The 22,650-nt window shown below is 36.3% G+C and overlaps 1 protein-coding gene across 10 annotated transcripts in view; it reads left to right on the forward strand.

The window, feature by feature from the left end:
• Positions 1-18,639, forward strand: part of LOC126779541 (LIM domain-binding protein 2) — a 64,422-nt gene extending 45,783 nt beyond the window's left edge. For all 10 annotated transcript variants that reach the window (XM_050503626.1, XM_050503627.1, XM_050503636.1 and 7 more), the window contains 7 exons: positions 8,492-8,567; positions 12,663-12,765; positions 14,121-14,293; positions 15,055-15,255; positions 15,779-15,902; positions 17,494-17,612; positions 18,056-18,639. In XM_050503626.1, coding sequence (XP_050359583.1) covers positions 8,492-8,567; positions 12,663-12,765; positions 14,121-14,293; positions 15,055-15,255; positions 15,779-15,902; positions 17,494-17,612; positions 18,056-18,220 — 961 coding nt within the window. In that variant the 3' untranslated portion in view covers positions 18,221-18,639. The remainder of the gene's footprint in view (positions 1-8,491; positions 8,568-12,662; positions 12,766-14,120; positions 14,294-15,054; positions 15,256-15,778; positions 15,903-17,493; positions 17,613-18,055) is intronic.
• The last annotated feature ends 4,011 nt before the right edge of the window (positions 18,640-22,650 follow it).

A 22,650-nucleotide genomic window follows, 5' to 3' on the forward strand; every position in this document is an offset into this window, starting at 1 on the left:
GTACTTATGTATAACCAATTACAGGAGAACACTCCACTCCCAACCACAATTACCGACAAATTTATATACAAATTAAAATAAAGGAGAGAAATAAGAAATAATTAAATAAACAACAAAAAAAAATACAGAAAACAATTTGTGTTACCGATATGAAAATTCGAAATATAACAAGAATAAATTATTAGGAACATGTAAATTAGTTTGTTCTCATCTAGTACTAGTTTACTGGTGGTAGGGCTTCGTGCAAGCTCGTAGGGTATGTATCACCCACTCATAACAGTACTTGGTATTGTTTTGTTCCAGTGAGCCAGTGTAATTATAGGCACAAGGGACATAACATCCAAGGTTGGTGGTGCATAGGCAGTGTAAGCGATGGTTAACATTTCTTACAGTGCCAATGTCTATGGGCGTTGGTGACCACATACTTTCAGGTGGCCCATATGCTCGTCCGCCAATCTATAATAAAAAAGAATCTAGTATGTATATAATATAATTTTATTTTTTGATTTTTATTTTATATTTATATAGCCGAGATGGCCCAGTGGTAAGAACGCGTGAATCTTAACCGATGATCGTGGGTTCAAGCCCGGGCAAGCACCACTGACTTTTCATGTGCTTAATTTGTAATTATAATTCATCTCGTGCTTTACGGTGAAGGAAAACATCGTGAGGAAACCTGCATGTGCCTAATTTCATTGAAATTCTGCCACATGTGTATTCCACCAACCCGCACTGCAGCAGCGTGGTGGAATAAGCTCCAAACCTTCTCCTCAAAAAAAAAATAAAAAAAAGGGAGAGGAGGCCTTAGCCCAGCAGTGGGACATTTACAGGCTGTTACTGTATTTTATATTTATATTGTGATATTTATTTATTTCTTTATTTTTGTTATATATTTATTTTATTTATTATTATTCATGCACCACCTATATATTCAGACTGCCCCATTGGTCTAATGGCTAGATATAAGGCCGCTGACCCGAAGGTTCTGGGTTCAAATACCAGGTCGGCATGGTAAAAAAGTTATTGGATTTGTCTGTCGTAAATTCTCAGTAGCCCGGAGTCTGGCAGCTGGAAGTGTGTATCCCGTGTATGTGTCCCGTGCCTCGGAATTGGATCATCGGATCATCGGATTGGACATCGGTGTCGGATTGTCGTATGAGAGTTAGGGAATACAGAGTGCACCTGTGTTTGCGCACACACTTTTGCACTATAATATCTCCTGCGCAGTTGGCTAATTTCTCTTAAAATTGCCCGCCGTGGCCGAAATCGGTCCTCAAGACATTATTATATTACGTCCTATGAGTAGTTCCTTACGCAGTCGCTTGCCTGGAGAAGATCGTTATGTAGTGATAAGGCCGCCAAAGCTGTATGCTAATTAGGTCGTATACGTGAGTTATGTAATTTTTTAATCTTTTTGGTGTACAGTAAAGTATATTCTACCTATCTAGTGTATTAAATGAATAACATACGGAAACATTAATGAATAGTTTATGGACTAAATATTAAAAGTGAAATTAAGCTAAGAAATTTTAGATAAGATAATATTCTGATAAGCGATTTTTCAACGTGATTATGTCTTATATAGTTAACTCGGGTAAAGATGTTCAGATCATTCATCTCCAGACTTGTACGTCTTGTATTAACTTTGTGATGTCATAATAGAAGCGGTTATTATGAAATCACAGACAGACACATGAATTTTTTTATATATTTGTATAGATAAACCAAAAAAATATGGTGTCGAGTGGTACGGTACGACATATGTACGTGAACTTAAACTTGTCACAACTTTCGAAAGACTCGACCGATTTTGATGAAATAAAAACTAAACGGTACTTTGGAATACTCTTCGTAATAATTCATTATTTGAATTTGTGGTTCTTAGCAATTTAGTTGATCAAAACGGACAGACAAAAAAATGGCGGTTTTGTTTATGGTAAACAGTCATATTAATTTAAAAAGAGGATATTGAAATACACAGACATACAGTTGAATTTGTATAGATATATAAATGACGATAGGAGAGAAGTAGCTTTAATAGACCAGCTTATGTATAGCCTTTTTTATCACTGGATAACGCATTACGCGTTTCCACCACGGGAATAGTGGGGGGGAAGGTATGTGGGGATCGCCGGTGTCTAAGGCGCCGATTGCGCCCCGAACATCGGAATACCCACTAAAAAACAAGCGGTACCCTTTCCGTCTCAACGAGGAGCGCCACGGGATCGCTTTCGCATGCTACCGTGACGGCTTACGTATAGCCTGTTGCAACTACAGAATGAGTAAAGACGTAAAACAACTTTGGCATTGAATGACGCGATACGATTGGTCGAGATCTTGGATAATCCGTCGATAAGCTGTCATCGGAACTTGTCAGTAAAATTAACTTGTATATAAGTAGTTAAGTGAAATAAATAAACATATTTTAATCAGTTTGTCGTGCATAATACAGCAGAGGTATAAGCAAATAACATTGACGTTACGTTAGATGTGAACGCTCCTATTGTTTTAACGTTTCTGAACAGCCCCCTTATGATATCATGTGGCTCAAAACCTTTCTCAATTCATGAACTATCCGACGCTAAAGTACTTTCTTTTGTTCTTAAATCGGACTGGTAAGTCCTGTGGTCATCGCGTTCACAATAAATTCTTTTTTTTTTTTTTTTTAATTTTATAAACGCAAGAAACGAAAATTTAAAGTAGAAAACAAACTGTCAGTTTCCCTTAATTAATGACTTTCATATGAATCGTTCTAATGGATTCTTTTTGTGAACTTGGGAAATAAATAAAGTTTTTTTTTTATAACTTCATTAAATAATGATCTAAGTTTTCTATGTACATACATAAATATATATATCAGTTTTTAAATAATTAATTACTCTTCTTGTTCTGTATTGAAGAATGAACCATTTTGATACGACAAATTTATACAAAAACAAGAACATGACATAAACACTTGTATAATATAGTAATCACGTGTATAATAACGTGTATACTAGTCTAAATTAAAGTGTGAAAAACTATAATAATAAAAACGAAAAAATAAAAAAAATAATATTATACTCTAAAACCTTTTCCAAAACGCGCTTCACCTTCGCGTATAAGTTTTATATATATTTGTTTAGTCAGTTAGATCTTTTAAAAAAACATTCAACATGTGTCATTTATTAGTATTGACATGACGAACAGTTTTCTTAACCCGTTCTGGATAATTTTGGCTTATATAAATTTGTAAACCTAACAGCGGCTGGGACCGCGAAAACTTTGGAGGAAGTTGAAGATTTAGGGGATCCCCCCTTAAAATGAAAACTTCGTATAATCGTTTCTTAGTACGCCGCTATTGTAAAACGAAGTATGAAGTCTAATATATGTCTTACAATGTATGATATACAACGGTCGATTACATTAGTGGGCCTAGTGGTTCGTAACAGCCTGTGAATGTCCCACTGCTGGGCTAACGCCTCCTCTACCTTTTTTGAGGAGAAGGTTTATAGCTTATTCCACCACGATGCTCCAATGCGGTTTGGTGGAATACACATGTGGCAGTGTAATTAGACACATGCAAGTTTCCTCACGATGTTTTCCTTTACCGTAAAGCACGAGATAAATTATAATTACAAATTAAGCACATGAAAATTCAGTGGTGCTTGCCCGGTCTTGAACCCACGATTATCGGTTAAGATTAACGCGTTTTAACCACTGAGCTATCTCGGCTGTTATTGGTATGAACAGAGACGTACAGACACAACATGGCCTGCCAGAGTTTGCCAGTGAAATATATATAAGTAGCGCCCAGCTCCGACTTCGTCATAAAATGAAATAGGCCCATGTTACCGCTGATAGCTTTCAAAACATGAAATAATTTTTAAAATCAACCGATTTTAAAATAGTTTTTTGAGTTTATTCATTACAAACGTACTTACAAAAAATCAAATCTTTTATCTTTAAATATTATTTATAATATAAGTGGAGTTAGAAAATTAAAAATTTAAATATTCCCTGACATAAATAAAACAGTAAAAAATGGAATTTGTTAGTTGTTCCTTTAACTTATAAGTACTTGGTAATCTTTTTATAAAACCGTTGTCGCGACTTCCAGAAGAAACGAGATGATGATCTTCAAACGCCAGAACAAATCTTTATTATAGCTAATCTCGATCACATCAAGTTTTAAATAGAATAAATCGTATCAAAATCGGACCATTCGTTTGGGAGTTACGATGCCACAAATATGCAAAACAAAAACACACGTTAAACTTATCTAAAGTTAAGCTAAGCTAAATACCGCTTATATACAACTAAAAGTTAAAATATATATTAAAAATTTAATGAATATATAATGTGGTTTTTTTTCTATGAATTTGGTTTAATTGTCACCTTCCGATCTTACCATTGTCCAGTGACCCGGTACTCCAAATTGTATTTTATTTAAACCATTCAATCAATCAATTTAATTTAACTGAAATTGATTTTTATATAATCTGTATCTACTAACTGCTGTAACAGCCTGTGAATGTCCCACTGCTGGGCTAAGGCCTTCTCTCCCTTTCTAAGGATAAGATTTGGAGCTTATTCCACCACGATGCTCCAATGCGGCTTAGAGAACTACACATGTGGCAGAATTTCAGTGAAATTAGACACATGCAGGTTCCCTCACAATGTTTTTCTTCACCGTCAAACACGAGATGAATTATAATCACAAATTAAGCACTTGAAAATTCAGCGGTGCTTGCCCGGGTTTGAAGCCACGATCATCGGGTAAGATTCACGCGTTCTTCACCGCTAGGCCATCTCGACTTCTACTAACTTAATCTGAGTAAATTTTAACTAACAATTGTATGTTTTTTTTAATCTTTCGAGCCGGTTGACCTGGTTGCTAGATTGCCTTTCACGCTGAAGGTTGTGGGATCGATTCCCACCCAGGACAGACATTTGTGTGCATGAACATATCTGTTTGTCCTGAGTCTGGGTGTAATTATCTACATGAGTATGTATTTACAAAAGAAAAGTAGTATATGTAGTATATCAGTTGTCTGGTTTCCATAGCACAAGCTCTGTACAAGCTTAATTTGGGATCAGATGGCCGTGTGTGAAAAATGTCCCAGGATATTATTATTATTAATCTGAAATAAATGATTATTGTTATAATATGACATTGGTGAAATTGGTGTAATCGCAAGTGGTGGTATTAAGAGGGAACCATAATGGCGATGGTAAGGATAATGGCAATTCTAACTGGTATACAGTAAGTGTACACTGTAGTACACACATCTACCATATTAATTATTATGTTACAATATGAACACATATTACCTATGTACATATTCATCTGTCTATGAAATTGGTGCGAAGTGATGACGGTGTACGTGCATGGCGAGCTGATATATAAAATATAATATTTAATTTAATTTGTAATACCGACCTTACGATTTAGTTAAAGTATGAACATTACATGTTGCATCATCGGAAAATAACAATAAATTGATGCTTAAATAATTTCACTGATGGTAGAGCTTTGTGCAAGCTCGTCTAGGTAGGTACCATCCACTCATCAGATATTCTACCGCAAAATTGCAGTACTTGCTATTGTTGTGTTCTGGTTTGAAGGGTGAGTGAGCCAGTGTAATTACAGGCACAAGGGACATAACATCTTTGTTCCCAAGGTTGGTGGCGCATTGGTGATGTAAGCGATGGTTAACATATCTTACAATGCCAATGTCTATGGGCGTTGATGATAACCTACCATCAGGTGGCCCATATGCTCGTCCGCCTTCCTATTCTATATATATAAAAAAAGAATTAACTAGACATTCTTTAGGTTAATTATAAATGTAATATATATATTTTTTTTATTTACGAAAAAAACAGTACAAAGCGACACATTTATACAAAAAACACAAAAATAAAATATCGACCAATACAACAGTTTCCAAAAGTACACGATTTATAATAAGTAAATAAAAAAAGAAGCGCAAATTACAAAACTAAATAAAAAATTAACAAAATTAATGACAATTAAACAACAATATAAACGGCATATACAATATAAATTATTACAAAAAAAAAAATATGTACACAAAACCCAATCATATAAAAAGACAAAAATTATAACAAAAATTATAATGTATATTCTTACTGGTTCGTTCGATGAATACATTTAAAATCTGCAGTGCGATTCTGTAAGAACTCACTTCATCATTCACCCGTGAAATGTTGACAACCGATTTACGATGTTATATTATTTTGATGCCTGTATTCTTTTAATGTTATAATTATTATGCTCAAAGTCGCATATCATTTTATGTCATGACACAACCGATTCCTTAGCGGAGTTTCGAGTTTGTTCTTACGGAATACCCGTACTGTTATAGATATATCGAAGCGACCACTCCTATTTGAACGCGTGAATCTTAACCGATGATCGTAGGTTCAAACCCGGGCAAGCGCCACGGAATTTTCATGTGCTTAATTTGTGTTTATAATTCATCTCGTGCTTGACGGTGAAGGAAAACATTGTGAGGAAACTTGCATGTGTCTAATTTCAATGAAATTCTGCCACATGTGTATTCCACTAACCCGCATTGGAGCAGCGTGTTGTAATTAGCCCAGCAGTGGGACATTCACAGACTGTTACTGTTACTCATGTTTGGTCATAGAAACCAATAGATGTAACAACCGGGGGTGTTTTTAAGTTATAATACCCCTTAAATTCCCCTCCCGATTTCAACGGAGTCCTAAGCCGAGGTCCGGCCTCACAGGAGGCACCCTTAGGACGCCCGTCTCCCTTGAGCCCTGTGTGGCTCCCAACATCCGGCTGAGTTCAACTCGCCCATCCCGCTCGGTGACGCTGTAGAGGCCAATAAGGCCAACAGTATTACACATTTCGAAAAAAAAAAAAACCCTTAAACATAAGTCTATAGATTATATATTCGTGTGCTAAAAATAAATATGTATATGTTTTTTTTATATAAAATATATGATGTTGTATTGTATATAAATGCAAAGTATGCAAATTTGACGAGCCGGTTGGCGTGGTTGGTAGAACACTTGCCTTTCAAGCCGAAGGTTGTGGGTTCGATTCCCACCCAGGACAGACATTTGTGTGCATGAACATGTCTGTTTGTCCTGAGTCTGGGTGTAATTATCTATATAAGTATTTACAAAATAAAAGTAGTATATGTAGTATATCAGTTGTCTGGTTCCCATAGCACAAGCTTTGTACAAGCTGGTGGTAGGGCTTTGTGAAAGCTCGTCTGGGTAGGTACCACCCACTCATCAGATATTCTACCGCAAAACAGCAATACTTGATATTGTTGTGTTCCGGTTTGAAGGGTGAGTGAGCCAGTGTAATTACAGGCACAAGGGACATAAAATCTTAGTTCCCAAGGTTGGTGGCGCATTGGATATGTAAGCGATGGTTGACATTTCTTACAATGCCAATGTCTAAGAGCGTTGGTGACCACTTACCATCAGGTGGCCCATATGCTCGTCCGCCTTCCTATTCTATAAAAAAAAAAAAAGCTTAATTTGGGATCAGATGGCCGTGTGTGAAAAATGTCCCAGGATATTATTATTATTATTATAGTTTTGATAAATACTGTAATTACAGTATTTTTTTAAAAAAAATCCGTAGTGCGTACGAATTTTGTTGTTGATCGAGTTTTTTTTTTTAATTTTATTTTACAATAGATAGAATCCCCGAAAAATATTGGTGGAATGTTGTCGGTTAGTCTTTTTTTTTCGTAATGAGCGATGATTTTTTACTTGTTGGTAAGGTTTTGCAGGCGCGTCTGGGTAGGTACTACCACCACCACGTCGCATGTTCTACTGTCAAATAGTAATACTTGGTGTGGTTTTGCTGTGTTCCGGTTTGAACATTGCGTGAGCCTGTGTAACATACAGTATAATTACGGGACGGTTGACCTGGTTGCTAGATTGCCTTTCACGCTGAAGGTTGTGGGATCGATTCCCACCCAGGACAGACATTTGTGTGCATGAACATGTCTGTTTGTCCCGAGTCTGGGTGTAATTATCTATATAAGTATGTATTTACAAAATAAAAGTAGTATATGTAGTATGTCAGTTGTCTGGTTTCCATAGTACGAGCTCTGCTTAGTTTGGGATCAGATGGCCGCGTGTGAATAATGTCCCAGGATATTATAATATAATATATAAAAAACTACAGGCACAAGGGTTGTAAAATCTTAATTACCAAGATTGGTGTTACGTTGGTGATGTAGGGGATAGTTAATATTTCTCGCTGAGTCAATGTCTGTGGTGGTGACCACTTACTATCAGATAGCCCATTGGTCAGACCAATTACTTATGTCATAAAAATATAGGATTCTCCATTCATGTTGTTCTAAGCGTTGTTGTCGTAATCAACTTTGACTGTATATATATATATTAATATGTTAAATATAAATGACATAAGATTAACGACTTGATTAATTGATGATTTTTTAATTATTCTTTTTTTTTATTATTCCAGGAGGCACGCACCCTACTTCGGGCAGCCGGACTACAGGGTATACGAACTTAACAAACGGTTGCAACAAAGAACAGAGGTGAGAAATTGAATAAAATCTATTATTGTACTTTTAATATTGTAAATTTTATATTGGCAATGGCTGTAGAAACATGCAGACACCTCGAACTACCAATATCTATCAACTAATAGGAAGATACCAGTTATTCCAACCACAGCAGGATCAAAACCAAATAAACAAATTAGACGCTGATCATTGGCCCTCGATATCAATTGACGCGATATGATTGGTAATATATTGGTCTGCCTTCCCATTGCCTAATATTTCTCTAATTCTTTTCTTCCGATTCTCATTTGCATACGATTTATTCGTTTTGGTTTTACCGAATAAATATCCTTCTGTGAAAATAGCAATGAATTATAACACATGGAATGCTTCTCAATGTCTACAGTAGTAGCCTGTGAATGTCCCACGGCTGGGATAAGGCCTCCTCTCCCATTTTGAGTTTGCTTTGGAGGAATAAGCTCCAATAAGCTCAATGTCTACAGTGTGCTAGCATGTGTCAAATCATTAAAAAGTAGTAAATTGTCTACGGTTTCATCTTAACATCTTAGTATTGACACTTGACAGTACGCCACGAGCACAACCACAAAGCTATAGCCTATTTCATCCACAACAGGAATAAACCTAAATAAACAATTTTGACACCAATATCAATAGACGCGATATCATTGGTCGAGATCTTGAATAATCTATGGTATTGACTATGTACTAAGTCGGAGAGACAACGGTCAAACGAAAACGTTTCTAACGAACGCTGCCTTAACGATTAGAAATATATGATCGAGTTTTAGAAAAAACTTGTAGTGCTTGATAATGCCTGCAAAAAAGTCAGCGACAGCATATGTCTAACTTTTACATTTCCACAAAAAGCAGTTTTTTATATTAAAAAAATAATTTAAATCGGTAGGTCATGTCTATTGGTCATATTATGAATAATTATGAATTCTTATCAAAATAAGTAAATTGATCGTCTCAAGTGTTTAAAACAAAAGACATTTCCTTTTTACTGCATATAATTTGGACGAATGGTTAAAGAGATACGACATAGGTATGGAACAGCGACCGTGTCGTAAACTATTGAGTGATAATTCTATTAGACGATTGATTTCATTTACAAAACGTCGATCTATTTAGAAATAAATTGCTTCATCGCCAAGGAAATTCTATTTAAATAAAATACGTTTTTTACAGTTTGTTTTTTGGTTGCATAGTTTAAGTGATAATTTCAAATATCAAGTACGCGAGACAATTTTATTAATGTTCGGCCAACGCGACTTTTGGCAGTCAGGAAATAAATCCTAGCACTCAGTACTAACCGGACCACACTTATAATTTCATCACAAGTAAAAATGTTAACCGCCCAACGCACGGGCACGGGTCAACTAGGACAGTTACAGCCTGTTAATGTCCCACAGCTGGGCTAAGGCCTAATTAAGGCAGAATTTCGATGAAATTAGACACATACAGGTTTCCTCACGATGTTTTCCTTCACCGTCAAGCACGAGATGAATTATAAACACAAATTAAGCACATGAAAATTCAGTGGTGCTTGCCCGGGTTTGAACCCACGATCATCGGTTAAGATTCCCGCGTTCTAACCACAAGACCATCTCGACTCTAGTCAGCTAGTAGAGTTACAACGATATAAACGTATTATGTAGACCGTTATTCTACCCGCGCTTAGCCGGTATATAGCTGATTAATATATAATATACTTATCTCATTTTTTTTTAAATTTATTTATCAATTATTTTCGTAATGCAAAGACTGAATCTTATTTGTTACAAATTCAAGAGAGAACGTCTACTATATACTAATATCATCAAAGCGAAAGTAAATCTGTGTGTTACCCTTTGAATGCTAAACTACTGAACCTATTTTGATGAAATTTTGTATGAAGCAAGGTTGAACCCCGAGGACTGATATAGGCTTTTTTTTACGTAATACGCTTACACGCGGGCGAAGCCGCGGACGAATGCTAATACAAAATATGTCTATTTTACTTTAATAAAATACTCTTCAGAGATAACTTGAAAAATAAACTCGATGCGTTCGTTTAAAAGCTGAAACGTTTCCACTACATTTCTTAATGACGTAACGTGGAATTGTTATTCTGACGTCATCGATCCAAGGATGATGGTGACGTAAGTAGACTTGAAACTTGAGAAGTAAAAATAGTAAATTAATGGCATTTTTATATAAGTAATTAATAGATGGATATAAAATTGATGTTTCTTAAAATGTATTCTTATTTTGTCTCTATATTAGGAAACGAAGGTACTGTGATCGCTTAATATTCTTTATAAATAAAAAAATATGTTTGTCTGTTCGTCCTTTATGCGTTGCTAAACGATTCAACTGATTTTGATGAAACTTCGGCGAGTTGTTCTCCGTACGCCTGGGAAGGTTTTAGGAAATACTATTTTTGTGTGTTTGTCCTTCAATATGGTATTCTATCCATACGAAGCTAGTACGGTAATTTGATTATAGTTATTGGGTTTTTCTATCGGATTGTGTAGTTGGGTAGGAGTTGATGGTCTTACGTCTGGACACTCTCCAATCGTGTCCCATCGGTTTTGAGAGGGACGGAATAGTGTGTATGTGTGTGTGTGTGTGTTTGTTTGTGTGTGTGTGTGTGTGTGTGTGTGTGTGTGTGTGTGTGTGTGTGTGTGTGCGCGCGTGTGTGTACAATATTTCTTGAGCAGGTCCTGGAGTCATTCCGAGTAGTGTGCTATTATTTTCATTTACTTTTATTAACCTTCTCAAATAAAGGAGAAGAGGCCTTAGCCCAGCAGTGGAACATTCACAGACTGTTACTGTTACTGTACTTTTATTCGTAAAATTTGTAGAATATCAACATCAATGTTTAATAATATTATAAAAGCAATAGTATGTTTGTTTGTTAAGCTTTCAAGTCTTAAAGACTTTCCTATCTAGACCTATCGTCTGGAAATTTTTGCATACACTTTATGAGGGGTATAGTCAAGGACATGGGCTAACTAACGCCTGTGGGGGGGGGGCGTCTCCTCCACTGTATTCTGGTATCGATATATTTGTAACGTTTATATATTATGAATTTGTCTTTTCTCTCTTTCTCTCGTTTTAAACCTTTTATAATAATTGATAGTTTTATCCGTTGCTTACGCGCCTGTACTCTCTTATGTGATAGACAATCATTGGAAACTATTATTGGTAATGTTTTGTTAATATTCGATTTTAATAATAATAATAATAATGGATCGAACGATCACCACCGACCAAACCATACATTACAATAGACCGGATATAACAGTGGTAGAAAACAACAAAATAGTTTATATAGTCGATATTGCCGTATGTAATACACACAACCTATTCAGTACACACAATGAAAAAGTAATAAAATACATAGGATTGGCTAATGAAATTAAAAAACAATGGTCAATAAACACAGTGAAAATTATACCAATCATTCTCTCCAGAACAGGCGTTATCCCAAAAACACTCAAGACTAATCTCAATATTCTCCAAATGTCCAAGTCCACTTTCGCACTTTTACAAAAAGCTGTCATACTGAACACCACACGTCTTACACGAAAGTTCCTCGCATCACCATTGTCAATTTAATCTTTAACAAACCTATCACGCTTGGTCATGGCCCGCGTGATAGTTAAGTTACCCCTGTTAAAAGGGAGATATAAAAAAAGATACAAAATAATAATAATAATAATAATATCTTTATTTCTCAGGCAACAAGGCCCATACTTTTGGTACATAATAATTAAACATAACATTACATAATATACATTAATAATTAGACACACAATCACAAAAATAATAATAATTAAAAAAATATATGGGAATTATGAATGAGCCAATTATATGACATAAAAAAAAGTGTAAATAATACATATATTGAGATAAAACAAAATAGGAAATTGAATTGATCGCGTGTGAGGCACATGAACCAGATCATCACATCACAACAACCAGACCTCTGGATCATCCGCCTCATCACGTAGCCGCCCATATAACCCGCAATAATCCTTAGGATACTGTTGGAACTTAATGAAATTCACCATGTACTGTTTGTTATCATAAAAATATAAATAAATAAATAAATCATTTCAGGACTCTGATAATCTATGGTGGGACGCGTTCGCGACGGAGTTCTTCGAAGACGACGCGACGCTGACTCTCACATTTTGTTTAGAAGATGGACCCAAGAGATACAGTAAGCATCATTTGCATCATAACTCATCAACTCGCCGTTTTTTTCTCGTTGGAAAAACGCTTTTACGCGTTTCATCCATTTGAAGTCGGATAGTGTATTAAAAAAACCAGCGGTACACAGCGGTCTTCGAGGATCGCCTGCGCATACTACCGTGAAGCATCTTTATTCATCTGGCGTTATTCGAATCGGGATTGAGTTAAGATAGTGCTGGGCTTAGGATGTGAAAAAACGCATTCAACATTTTTAATCGATAGGCATACTTGGATACCTGATGGTGAGTGGTCACCGTCGCCAATTAGCCACCAATCTTGGGAACTATAATGGCAATTATAATGTACTTATTTATGAACGCATTTTAATTTACCGCAATATTTAGTATTGTTACGTTCCGGTTTGAAGGATGAGTGAGCCAGCGTAACTACAGGCACAAGGGACGTAACATCTTCGTTTCCAAGGTCGGTGGCGCATTGCCGATGTAATGGAATGGTTAATACTTCTTACATCGCCAATGTCTATGGGCGGTGGTGACCACTTAACATCAGGTGGCCCACTTCCTCGTCCTATCGATAAGATAAAGAAAAAGACTTAATGTTGCTAGATCTCTCTTCATCTATAATCTAACACTAGTTTTCATCGTTATCATAATCACCCAAGCTGTTTGACGTTTTGTTTCTTTTGGTGCGCCTTGGGGGGTCCTCGTATGTCAAGTGGCATGACGCTCTCATATTCCTTCATGCCCCCTCTAAAAGCTCTCTACTCCCTTTTGTGTGTGTGTGTGTTTGTTTGTTTGTTTGTGTATACTATATACTTGCTGTTGTTACTATGTAGTATAATAATAGGATAATTGTATTTATTTCAATAAGGAAACTATGTTATTTTTAATGTATTTTACTCGTTCTGGTTATTGAAAACATTCGTTGATTTTCATGCAGGATAAATAATAAATCAATTGTATATAATTATCTGTGTAACTAGATTGTCGTGATCTCTTAGAGTAACTATTAAGTTTCTCGTCGGTTCGTCTCGGTAGAATCTACATTCCGAACCGGCGGTAGCTTTATATTTTATTTAAACATGTAACATCATGGATCTTGAATAGAGTAGAGTAGTATCTCTTTGATTTGATTAATAATTATAGATGAAGCATAATTAAATGTATTGCTTATCTGTATAAATTAAACTCCTATTGATATATGAACGCCTGGTACTTTTCATTTATTTATTAAATCTTATTGACGGGAATCGAATCGAATTCAAGAAACGATTCGAAAGCTTATTCAAAAAGTATCCCTCATTCCATATTTACTTTTTTTTTATTGGATCCATATTAAAAAAATGAATTGTAATCGTTTCAGCAATAGGAAGGACGCTGATACCGCGGTACTTCCGTAGTATATACGAGGGCGGAGTCTCAGAGCTGTACTACACGATGAGACAGCCCAAGGAATCCTTCCACAATACGAGTATCACGCTCGATTGCGACCACTGCACCATGGTCACGCACCACGGGAAACCTATGTTCACTAAAGTAAGGACTCTTTACTTATCATTGCCTGGTACCTTTCATTTATTTATTATATATTTTACTTTATTATATACTTTTATGTTTTATTTTTTTTAATTGGTCCCTGGCCTTACTTAAAACGTTTACCGGGGTTGGTTTTTTAAATTCCTTTGTCTTCTTCTTTGGAATGACAAAACAATAATGACAGAAAGAGAGAATTCACTGTTTTTTTAAACAGTCGCTAAACAGCGTTTATAAGTAAGGCCGTAAGATGTTAAGTCCCTTATGGCTGTAGTCGTCTCACTCTCACAACACATCAACACATATTCTATTGCTGTTTAGCGATAGAATTCGTAATGTGTGTTTTTGGCGGGAATCAAATCAATTAAATGTATAAATAATGTTTTTGAAAAACAACTGTCAATAAATTAAATTCCTACTTATTTATGACTGCCTGGTACTTTCATTTAATTATGTAATGTTTTTTTTGAACGAGATCGAATTAATTAAAAAAAATACCACCGTTATGTAGAAACGATTCGTTTTGCTTACGAATAGAAGTATTCCATACCATATTAAGTAATAAAAAAACAATTATGGTTTTTTATATTATATTAATATTACGCGCCAAATACCGGGCAGTGCTATGAAATAGCTTTAAGCAACACCCATAATTGATATCACATAGTAAGAATGAAAGTCAAACTAATCAAACTAATCAAATTTAACTTAGTTTGCTATGAGCAACAACAGTTGAATGACTCCCCCGGTCGCGCCGCCCGCAGGTGTGCACCGAGGGGCGCCTGATCCTGGAGTTCACGTTCGACGACCTGATGCGCATCAAGTCGTGGCACCTGGCCGTGCGCGCGCACCGCGAGCTCATCCCGCGCCAGGCCGTGCACCCGCCCGACCACGCCGCGCTCGACCAGCTCGCCAAGAACATCACGCGCCAGGGCATCACCAACTCCACGCTCAACTACCTCAGGGTGAGCCACCCGTTCGAGTCGACACTTTGTGGTACCATAGCACCTCCGTCTTGTGAGACGCTATCTGAAGGCGTAACTAGCAAATCTTACCAACAACAGAATATTCATCCATCCCTGGTGGGGATCGAACCCACTATTTTTTGTATTATAAATGCAACGTTTCTCCTCTGCGTCACAGGGAATGATCAATTCTTGACTTAAAGATTTTGCTTTAGTTTTGTAGTAAGATTTTCTGTGTAAGAAACATCTATATAAGGACTTTCCTGAAAAAACGCAATATTTTACATAAGACTAGTACTGCTAGTATACATATATATATAAATCTCCTAAATTATCCGCCCGATTGACTTGAAATTTGTCACAGTTACTCCTTCCCCGACGTAGACGCTCACTAAGAACGGATTTTTCACTAAGACGCAAATTCCATCGAATATACATTTTTCTCCCGCGCGAAGCCGGGGCGATTACCTAGTTATATAATATAATAAAATAAAACTAATGAGTATGTCTTATTTCTCCACAGTTATGTGTCATTCTGGAACCGATGCAGGAGTTAATGTCCCGACACAAGGCGTACGCGCTCTCCCCCCGGGACTGCCTCAAGACCACGCTCTTCCAGAAGTGGCAGAGGATGGTCGCGCCGCCGGGTGAGTTACCACGTACCGTCACGACCACGGGACACTCGTTCAATTGTATTTCTGATCTATTTGTGTGGGACATGCACGTATTTGTTGCTGTGTGGATCTGTTCTACAAGGTATATTCCAATGGCAGAATTATTTGAATCGTTTTCATATTATTTATCGAGATCTTTATAATCTGTGGTATTCATAATGGACTCGTGAAATAATTACGTTTTGAACGGTCGAGAAGTTATCTTTGGAAGTAAAATTGAATAATAAAAATCGCATGGAATATGTAAATCTGAGAGGTTTATTTATATTTTCTTCTTTGATTGGAGCACAGTATAGCATATTATTTATAATAACAGTGAAAACAAAAATCTTAACTCGAGCGAATACAATATTTGTTCGCAAAGTAATACCTCAGTACCAAAATAAGAAAAAAAAATTCGGGCTCACCGCAGAAAACGGTCGTAAAATGTCAGACAGCGATACGCGACTTTGAGCATAATAATTATAATATAAGAACCAAAATAATATATCACCATAAGACGGTTGACAACATTTCACGAGTTCTGAGTTCTTATAGAATAGCACTGAGAATCCTCAATGAATACCACAGACAATATCGCGACCAATGACGTCACGACGATTCAATGTCAATGTTGTTTATTTATGTTTTACATCAGAATAGACTGTAGTGTTTTTTTTTTTTTATAAACCGCGGTCGTCGGCTTTACGTGTTCCAGAGACACGGAAGAAACAAACTGTAGGACAGTACAGACACACAGCGACTGATATGTGTATGGATTATACGAATATACACCAAGAACCGGAAATGAATTGTAAACCAGTGAATCGGAAGGCAGGTACGCCGACCACAGCGCCAGACGGCTGTCGAACGCTATTTGTCTGTAAAACGAAATTTTGTTACAAGTGTCATTCGAATTTTGAATTTAAAAAAAAAATTGGTTTATAATTTGTTTGTTTTGACTTAAGTCTAATTTGTTGAGGTTTATAAATTTTCTTATTTATTTTAAAATAGAAAACTTCGATTAAAATAATTGCCTATTTCATATTTTATAGGACCGAGTGACCGGCTTGATTAAAAATGTTTTCTAAATAATTATCTTATTAATATTATTAATGTGATAGTTTGTATGTTTGTTAGTTGATCATGAAGAAATTACTAAACAGATTATGGTGAAATATAAGAATAGAATTAGCTACTACCCTGATTTAGACACCCCCTCCCCACCAAGTGAGCGGAAGCTATTACATCTATTGCAGTTTGCTAGTACTGCTGGGGATTTTTTTTCATGAAGGAATCATACTTCATGAAAAAAAAACGCCAGCACCAAGTGTTCAATTCAAACTCTTGATAAATATTGTATGAATAAAAACATTAATTCTAATATACTATATAAGCGGAATACCGCTCATCACGAGATCTCCCAAACTATCCGCCCGATTGACTTGAAATTTGTCGCAGTTACTCCTTCCTCGACGTAGACGCTCACTGAGAGAGGATTCTACGGGAACCCTAATATATATATATATTAATAAATAATTGACCTAAATTGTGTTTGTATGTAACAATACTGGTGTGTTTACAGAGTCTCAACGGCCGGCGAGCAAGCGGCGCAAGCGCAAGGGCAGCGCGGGTGCCAACGCCGCGCCCCCCGCGCCCGCCAAGAAGCGCTCCCCCGGACCCAACTTCAGCCTCGCCTCGCAGGTGCCGCACGCACACACGCGCACACACGCACATATACACACACACACACACATTGTGACTCCTTTTTGACATGCCTCCTTGCAAGCTAGATTTTTAACTATAAATAAACATTAGACCAGCAATTGCTAACTCTTAAAACAACCAGTGTGCTCCATATATCCACTGGCTCATCAAATACACCAGGAAAATGACCCACTGACACTATACAGATAATAAAAAGCGTAGTGTTTATATTTGGTGAACTCCATACAGAATACATGTTATATTTAATTATCTATAATATTTCATTGTCAATTTTTTTTTCTATAGTCTAAATTCTGAATTGATGGTAACTTTAAAATTATGTTTTAAAATTACGATTTAAAATGGCTAGGATTACAATAAAGGACTCCAATAAAGTATTATTTTGGTGTTATCAATAACGTTACTATTCGTTACATTAGGACGTGATGGTGGTCGGTGAGCCGTCGCTGATGGGCGGCGAGTTCGGAGACGAGGACGAGCGACTCATCACGAGGCTCGAGAACACTCAGTACGAGGGGGAAGGCGTCGAGTGGAGCAACCCCCCGCCCGCCTCGCCCGCCAAAACACCCCCCGGCAACCACTGACACACGGACATGTCGTATAAATAAATAAATATAGGCCTTTACGGATAACATTCACCATTTCGTTTCATTTTACCTCTGCGGGCTTAGACAGATGTACATACATAAGCGGTTGTAGATAAGTGATCAACGGTTGAAGAATTGAAGACGTAGGCCACTTTATGTTTAAGCGATCGATCTGTTTGACATTTGTACACATTAAGCTATTGCGATGTGTATATAATATTCATTTTATATATTATATTCGGGTTTTAGCCGCTATCGTACTTTTGAAACAAATGTGAGCTTAACTTGTACAATTGCAAACGGATTGCGATCGGATTGTGTTTAATATTGTAACAAAATTGTATTTCCACATGTTTTCTATACAAATAATGAAATTGACGAGAAAGTTTTATATATATATATATATATTTTATTGTTTTATTTGTTTTATTTGCGTGTCAATCGTCAATGCTATATATATAGCTTATGGAATTTTTTTAAGTTACAAATCGCTTCGACAATAGAATGTTCTTTGTCTAAGCCTGCTGTTTACAAACAAAATGTATAAAACCTTTAATGGTCTGTGATGGAATTAAAAAAAAAAACTCAATTTAAATCGCCTTAAAGTGACGTTAGTTTTTTGTTTCTTAACGGCCTGTGACTTTTTTAAAAAAATGGACGTAAACGCGGTAAAATCGAAATGTCAATTTGACATTAGAGAAATATGAACTCACTCGTCCACAGGCACTGGACATGTTGTATAAATAAATAATTATATGCCTTTACGGATAACATTAATAACTTGGTTTTATTTCGCACCCATTTACTAAACTTTCCCCCTATTTTCAATGAAAATTATGGTATTAACTTTTTTTTATAAAATAGTCTATATAATCCAACATAGATATTGGTGAAGAAAAAATTAACTAACCATTTTGGGAACTAAGATGTTATGTTCCTTGTGATTTTAGTTACACTGACTCACTCACACTTCTAACTGGAACACAACAATACTAAGTACTGCTGTTTGACGACATGTATATTTGTACGTGACGTGTGTTTTCGAGAGTCGAAATAATTAAATGCAAAATGTTGTTGAAAAACAATTGTCAATAAATTCAACTCCTACTGATTTATGAACGCCTGGTACTTTTCATTTAATTATGATATAGCACATAGGCGCCCAGCTGTTGTGGCGCATAATAACTACTCCCAATGATATTTTATCTTGGTGATTTATTTATCTTATTATATATTTAAAATAAAAAAAATGTCTATAATTCACTATTAATAATTTCGTTTATCATCATATTATTAAACAATAATTTAACTTTATTTGTTCGTAAACTGACTTCCGATTAATTTTTGTATAAAGTGGGTAGGATGCGCCAAAGGAGCGCATTTAGAACAACCAGCTCCCCAAAAGAGCCGAACCCGACGAATCAATCTGTCAAAACAGTGTTTTACCGCGGCCGACCGTAAGAAACCGACCACGCGAAAGGCTCTTAGACTGCGTCCACCACCCACGACCGCAAGGTCGTTGGACTGGTCCTGCATTACAGACATTTGTTGCACTCACCCAGGGATCTTCCCGCCCCAACGACCCGTCCGTCGTAACGGACGGCGAAACAGGATACCGCAGTCATAAGGGCACAGCCCTTGAAACTGCCATCACCAGACCCTATCAATAGAAGGGGGATGAGTGAAGTATCATACGAACAAGCGCATTCATTTTAAATTCTTCCAGGCACAACGTTACGCTGTCTATTATAAATTGAGTGTATTAATTATTGGACTGTTTTTCATTTCTTAAAACCCACAAGTGTTACATATGCTTTTGAACGGAATCGAATCAATTAAAAAGAATCGATTAAGTAGACGATTCGTTATGCTTACGAATATATGTATACCATACCATGTTAAATTAAAGAAAAAAAATATATATGTATTTATATTACACGCTTACACACCAAAGTTTTCTTTCAAAATCCAGTAACACTGTTTACTGGTTACTGTCACGAAATTCCTTATTTGGCTTAGCTTATTTGTTGAAAAACAATTGTAAATATGTTAACTCCTGCTGATTTATGAAAGGCTGGTATTTTTCAAATCTGATGAGTGGGTAGCACGACCCGAACGCCACAAACTACCTACAACCAAGTTGCTTGTAATAAGTGAGTCTCTAAAATTTTCGGCAATAATCTCAATTGAGTTTCCATAAAATAACACCTGATCCCCAACAAGGGGGCAGGAACTAGTTATTTACAGGACCATTTTTTCCATTGGCCACTTTGGGCAACTGGCCAGGACCCCGCGAGAAAGAGCCCCGGTCTGCCCTCAAAAATAATTATTACAGTCGCCGTTCCATTTTACAAAATATTAGTATTGGATTTCATGACAAAATAATTGACGTAATACGGTACCTGATAATAAACATAAAAAAGCACTGACCTGTGAAGGTTAAGAGTTAAATTTCCGAATCATATTACAATTATCTAGATATTCATTTATTGCGATTGTAGAGAAACGTTTTGATCCTTATGTGCGTCTAAGATAGATTAAACGCGGCCCTGGTTATTTATACTAGGATCTTAATGAAAAGACAGTATTTTTGAGAATTAACCTATATTCCCTCTCATTTATCTACATATTACCTTACTGACCAGAAAATGGGCCACCAGATGGTTGGTCGGGAGTGGTCACCGCCGCCCACAGACATTTACATTGCAAGAAATATTAACCATCGCTGACATCGCCAATGCTCCACTAACCTTGGAAATCAAGATACTATGTCCCTTAAGCCCAGCTTATATGTATTATCTATGCTTAAACCTGTAGCTACACTTTTCTTTTTTTTTTTATAGAATAGGAAGGTGGACGAGCATATTGGCCACCTGATGGTAAGTGGTCACCAAACGCCCTTAGACATTGGCATTGTAAGAAATGTCAACCATCGCTTATAGCCAATACGCCACCGACCTTGGGAACTAAGATTATATGTCCCTTGTGCCCGTAATTACACTGGCTCACTCACCCTTCAAACCGGAACACAACAATATCAAGTATTGCCGTTTTGCGGTAGAATATCTGATGAGTGCTCACCTTAAAACTGGATCATTACGTAATCCGAATCTCAGATATTTTTTTATTTATGAGTGGGTACCAACCCAGACGGACTTGCTTAAAGCCCTACCACCAAGTAAAACTCCGTTCATACTGTCATTGCTATTGTTTATTTTTAAATTACATCTTCACATCTTCAGCTGGTTTTGCAAGTTTAAAACGTTATTTAAAGTTTCAAAACGAGCTCGATTCGCTATTTCTACTCTTGGAGACTAACTTCAGTAGAAATCTAAATAAGATATACTCACGGTATTTTTCTAAAACACTGGTACGGTATTTTAAATATACCCGAGAAGAACGTTACACAAGTCGAATATGGGATTCTTATCTCTATATTTCAAAATTTCATCCAAATCCAAAAGTAGGTTTTATGTGAAAGAATAACAAAGTTCCATCCATCGTCACAAATTTTCGCATTTATATATTCAGAATGTTAGTATCTTTTGGTATTATAGGTACATTCGAACTATCACGCTTATAAATCATTTAAATAGTCTTAAAGTAAACAAAAGAAGATCCTGAAGAGATGTGCTAATCAATTAAGCCCTCCGTTATTCTTGATATTTAACAAGAGTCTGCGAACAGGAACATTTCCCATGAAATGGAAAGTTGCAAAGGTTGTCCCAATCCACAAATCCGGTGATGTAGATAAAATTGAAAATTATAGATCAATATCTATTTTACCAGTAATTGCCAAAACTTTCGAAGCTTTGGTTCTTCCGCTCCTTACTTTTTATTTTAAACAACATCAAAACAATAATCAACACAGTTTTGTAAAAGGCAGATTGACAAACACTAAACTGCTGGCATATATATACAGTATTATGATTTTAATGGACGATCAAATACAAGTCGATGATGTCTACACAGACTTTTCGAAAGCCTTGGACAGAGTATGTCATGATACACTATTAAAAAAACTATCCAGTTATGGAATAGTTGGATCTTTACTCGATTGGCTTAAATCGTATTTAAACGATCGTACACAATACGTTGTTGTAAGTGGTTTTCGATCTGTCTCTTACAAAGTCAGTTCTGGGGTTCCACAAGGGTCGTCTGGTTCCATGGCTTTTCAATGTTTTCATAAGGGATGTAACCAATACAATCAAGCATAGTGAAACTTATTAAACTAATTAAAAGTAATTTAGACTTCGTACAACTTCAACTTCACTGCTGGGCTAAGGCCTCCTCACCCTTTTGAAGAGAAGGTTTTGGAGCTTATTCCACCACGCTGCTCCAATGCGGATTGGTAGAATATACATGTGGCAGAATTTCAATGAAATTAGACACATGCAGGTTTCCTCACGATGTTTTCCTTCACCGTT

Source organism: Nymphalis io, chromosome 29 (genome assembly GCF_905147045.1).
Source record: "Nymphalis io chromosome 29, ilAglIoxx1.1, whole genome shotgun sequence".
NCBI lineage: Eukaryota > Metazoa > Arthropoda > Insecta > Lepidoptera > Nymphalidae > Nymphalis > Nymphalis io.